Raw genomic sequence first — 4660 nt, forward strand, 5'->3', positions numbered from 1 at the left:
TATATATATATATATATATATATATATATAAAATAAATGACTTGGTGAATTAGAAAAATATCACACAATTAGAAAATGCGTATTTGAAAATGTAATTACAATTTATTAAAGAAACTTATTATCACTTTATACAAAAGAGAATGGATAGTATAATAGTGATTTAGTCAATGTTCGGCCTGGCAACCTTCTAGACTTAAAGCTCTTGCTAGATTTCGTGCAACGCCTATTCGGAAGATAGAAATCTTGTCTTGAAATTTTGGATCGTCGCCATGTGCCTCCACACAACGTAGCAACTCGTAGCAATCATTCGAAGAAAAGATTACGTCTTCCGCTTCTAACAATGGTATAGCATCTGTGAGCAAGATGGACCAAAAACTGAAAAAAATTTTACATTGTAAGTTGTGTAACCATGAATATTCTTAAAACGAGCAACTTACTACTTCGGCGTCAAATTTGAAACTAAAAGAGACACCAACAGACTCGCCGCTTCGCGATATTCATCCATTCCGTACATATGATGAAACTCACAATACTTTCCTATAAAATAAAATTTTATATTAATTATTCACGCACAATTAGTTACATAATTTATATAATTACATTGTTATATATTACAGAAATATTGATAATTATTCTTGTTGGCTATTATACATAATTCTTTACCCAAAAATGTGAGCCTGTCGCTAGCCAACATGCAAGAACCCAAGTTCTCTAACAAGTCGCGACACTCTAATTCTCCGTATTCTGCGTAATGTTTTAAAAACTGGTCCGCGATGTATGTGATAAAGTTGCCGTCGTGTGCCTTGAGCGCCCATGTAAGAGCATTGCCCAATCTCCCTTGTCTTATACTTTTCATTCCTTGGATTTTGCATATACTAGTAACTAAGAATTTTTTAAATTATTATAAATCTTGTTTAAGCCAAGAGAGAAAAGTAGAAAAGAGATCGAATTTTACCAACGTGCGGCATATTATTGTCTCGCGCGACGTCAATAATTTTGTTGATTCTCGCCTCTGTGCCTGTTGGTAGCGACTGCAACAAAATTTCTAATCTAGCCAAGCCTTGTGTGGAGCAATGTATCAAATAACTTGCACCACACTGCCACAATGAGCGATGGCTCATCAGTGTGGTGCCATACTCCAATATGAGAGATTCATGAAGCTGTGCAGTCACACTGTAATAAGATATTTTAATTTATGATTTACAATCATTCTTTTATCCTGTGTTTATACTCACTTTGTCTTTTCTTTGCTGAGAATGTTTAATTTTCCACATTTGTATAATAGATCCATTAGGTGGGCTGCAAACCAGCCATTATCGCTCATATATTGTATTTCTTTGATAACTTGGTATAAATCATTTTCCATTAAAGCAAGGATTACACGATCCAAATGCCTATTAGCTTGCCATCTCTCAGCAACGCTATTCGCATAACGTGAAAGTTCCAGCTGTTTGCAGCAGGGAGCTGAATAAAATAATTTTGCTGCCAGCAATTCATACCATGCTTCAGTATACATGGAATATTCCCACAACACCGATTCATCTCCTGCTATCAACTACAAAACAAAAATTTAACTTTTATATTTAAAAACAAAAAGAAAAAACTTAATATTGTTTTACTGACCTTCATAAGCATTTCCAGATTGTTATCTATAACAAAGCAATTGGTCTCTAGATTTGAGCAAAGATCCATTTGCCAGTGTTTCCATCGCATAATAAATTCGTTTACAGAATATCCGCCATATACATTATAAACTGGCATTGTTCTGATAATATTGTCCGCAGTAATAAATGCTGAATGATCCGCTTTACTGTGCAATGCCAGAAGACGACAAACTAGATTTAATTTACCATGGAATGCACAGCCCATTATAGCTTCCCAATAATTTATATTTTCTAAATCGGCACACATAGTTTTCTGAGACAAAATCTTTGATGCTGCCAGTTCCCTTGAGGGAAAATGAAAGCTGATCCACTCTAATAACTGTGGTAGCACAACATCGCCTGTGAAAATCACGAAAATCTTTTAGAAAAAGTTTTATGTGTTTAAAACAAAAAGAGCTATACTAAATAAAAATTTATATTTATTTTTGTATTTTTGTTATTTCATAAATTATATTGTACATTTTATTAACTCAATTTACCTGGTACAATATCAACATAAAGAATTTCTGTTAAATGCCAAAGGCATTCTACTTGATAAAATATAGTGAGAAAATTTTCTAGCATAGTCTTCTCTTCTGATAATGATTCCTTTGGTAATATCTCTTGCAAGTTTTCAACACAGGCTCTCAATATAGATCTATATTGTTTGCTATGTTTGAGAAGTTCTGGCCTAATGTCGCCAGAGGAAGATTTAAGCTTTTGAATTGACAGGAAGATTCCATTGCTCTCATTTACCAGTTTACGTAAAAGTGGTGAGAATAATATGATTTCTGGTCGGAGAAAATGTACTCTAGCATCGCAAGGTGCAAATTGACTTCTAATGTCTAAAATAAATTCTTAATGTAGCAAAATAATTGTTCCTAACTTATATATGCAGTAAAAGATACAAATTTATAATATATAACTTCTATACACATATGTATATATTATTTGGCAAACCTTGCGAATATTTATCCACATGTTTATATGCATGTATCCCAAATCTATTGCTGCTGATCCAGGTTGTCGCGATACCTGCTCTCCTGCAAACATCATCTGCTATAACCTGCAAAACATAAAGTTAACTAGATCATTGATTAGCGAGTAAAAAGAATTATAAAATTACATTCCCTAGTTTCTTCTAATATCTGTTATAGTCCAAAATAAAAAAAATTCATAATACAAAAAATTGTATAATTAGTATTAAAAGCAAATTTGTGTAGATTGGACTAATAAATAAACTTGCAAATAATTCTTAAAATATCGATAGTCTAAATAAATTTATATAGTACTTTATAACGTAACGTCATCTGATTTTGTATTAAAATTTAAAGTAAACATTAAAATATAATATTTATGTATTATTTATGTATTATATATGGACACAAATTTTTACGTGTAAATAATATTTTACAAATGTGTGTACATCTCACTAACAATTATTTGAGCATTGTCGACTTCGTCCATAATCACTCAATTTATTTCTTTCTAAATTTGTAAATCACGTTGACGCTATTATTGCAATTAATAATATTCCTGTAAATAAACACTTTGGCGGGGTACGATCGCTATAAAATCATCGACATGACAATTGACAGAGAAAGGAAAGTAGTTATTTGTTAATGAACTCAGTTTCTCTTTAATAAGAGTCACGACACGAGAAAGATGCGCGTTGATTGGTTCACTATGTTTCAGGGATTCCCGCTTTATATTTGAATATCTATATTCGTGTTACTTTCAAATTTCAACAACATAAAATTAAATATTTTAAAAATATTAACGAAAAGATTTCTTATATTACGTGTCGAAATAATGCATGCGAGAAGAATTGTTTAAAAGAAAGAGAGTGTATAATGCTTGTAGACTCAATATATTATGTTTCTTTCTAATATATATTCCAAAAAATATGGAGAATGATAAAATTAATAACAGTAGAATTAATGATTTACAAAACTCACAATTCAATCATTTGTAGATATAAAAAATAAAATAATATAATCATTTTACTGAACTAATGTCAAAATATATACGGAATATATATACACTTATATATATATATACACTTTTAAATTATAAGATGCCATAATAAAGGGATATATGTATGCAAATATGTATGCGTTTGTATCTGACATTTTATATTTTGTATAATTGTGCATATAAAGCTTAACAGATATTAGAAGTAAAAAAGAGGTACAAAAATATTTTCTATATTTGTCACTCTTCTTATATCAAAATGTTGTAATAAGTAGAAGAAATCTTTCGATTGAGAACATTGTGTAAAATAGTATGTATTATGCAATAGTATGTATTATATATAACAATGCATATAAAATTCTACTTTAATGATGAAACAATCGAAAACTAGTATGAGCCAACACAATTCCATATTCGTTGCAGGCTTCTATTACTGCTGCGTCGTTCGTGGAGCCAGCAGGACTCGCGATAAATTTGACACCACTCTATAACGAAAGAAAAGAATCATTAAAAATATGAAATGTAATATTAATAAATTTATTGTTTAGAAGAAAAGTTGATTGATTAACATTTGATTTATTTTTATCAACTTAAATGATTGTATTTATATAAAATAGAGGTAACATAATAATAATTGTACATACAAGTCTAGCCCTGTCCACGTTGTCTCTAAATGGGAAGAAGGCATCGCTGCTCAGAGCAACATTATCCAACTTTTTAAGCCACTCAATTTTATCGCTCTCCGATAGTTTTTCAGGAATCACTTCGTACATAGCGGCCCAAGTAGTTTCATCCATATCCTTTCCAATAGATCCATTAACGTAATTATCAATGGCATTAGAAATTTCCGCTCTTTTCACTCCCTTCTTGAATTTCATTCCTATTACCTTCGGGTGTTGACGAAGCCACCTATAATAGTACTAAAATACACACACACATACACACACACACACGCGCGCGCGCGCGCACCACGCACATATTACATATAAAATATCAAGATATAACTTTTATATATAATTCTATATTTTTAATAATCTATTTTT

At 30.9% G+C, this 4660-nt stretch overlaps 2 protein-coding genes across 2 annotated transcripts in view; both read right to left on the reverse strand.

The window, feature by feature from the left end:
• Nucleotides 1-164: 164 nt before the first annotated feature.
• LOC105618361 (nuclear pore complex protein Nup85) lies at nucleotides 165-3110 on the reverse strand. The gene is made up of 9 exons (XM_012199904.1): nucleotides 3081-3110; nucleotides 2604-2709; nucleotides 2144-2488; nucleotides 1624-2003; nucleotides 1236-1555; nucleotides 956-1173; nucleotides 664-882; nucleotides 438-537; nucleotides 165-375 (listed from the first exon to the last, which is right to left on the reverse strand). The coding sequence occupies exons 1-9, from the start codon at nucleotides 3108-3110 to the stop codon at nucleotides 165-167; spliced, it is 1929 nt and encodes a 642-aa protein (XP_012055294.1).
• A 647-nt stretch (nucleotides 3111-3757) lies between these two features.
• LOC105618362 (bifunctional purine biosynthesis protein PURH) overlaps nucleotides 3758-4660 on the reverse strand; it is a 6822-nt gene continuing 5919 nt past the window's right edge. Inside the window, exons 6-7 of the mRNA XM_012199905.1 lie at nucleotides 4262-4526; nucleotides 3758-4102 (exon numbers count right to left, since the gene is read on the reverse strand). Coding sequence (XP_012055295.1) covers nucleotides 3983-4102; nucleotides 4262-4526 — 385 coding nt within the window. The 3' untranslated portion in view covers nucleotides 3758-3982. The remainder of the gene's footprint in view (nucleotides 4103-4261; nucleotides 4527-4660) is intronic.

Source organism: Atta cephalotes, assembly GCF_000143395.1.
Source record: "Atta cephalotes unplaced genomic scaffold scaffold00016, whole genome shotgun sequence".
Lineage (NCBI taxonomy): Eukaryota > Metazoa > Arthropoda > Insecta > Hymenoptera > Formicidae > Atta > Atta cephalotes.

Coding starts and splice junctions, on each gene's coding strand:
- LOC105618361 (XM_012199904.1), bottom strand. CDS start 3,110: ATGGACGAAGTCGACAATGCTCAAATAATT. Junction 1,556..1,623: donor ATCTGGAAATGCTTATGAAG/GTCAGTAAAACA, acceptor TTTGTTTTGTAG/TTGATAGCAGGAGATGAATC. Junction 376..437: donor TCAAATTTGACGCCGAAGTA/GTAAGTTGCTCG, acceptor AATTTTTTTCAG/TTTTTGGTCCATCTTGCTCA.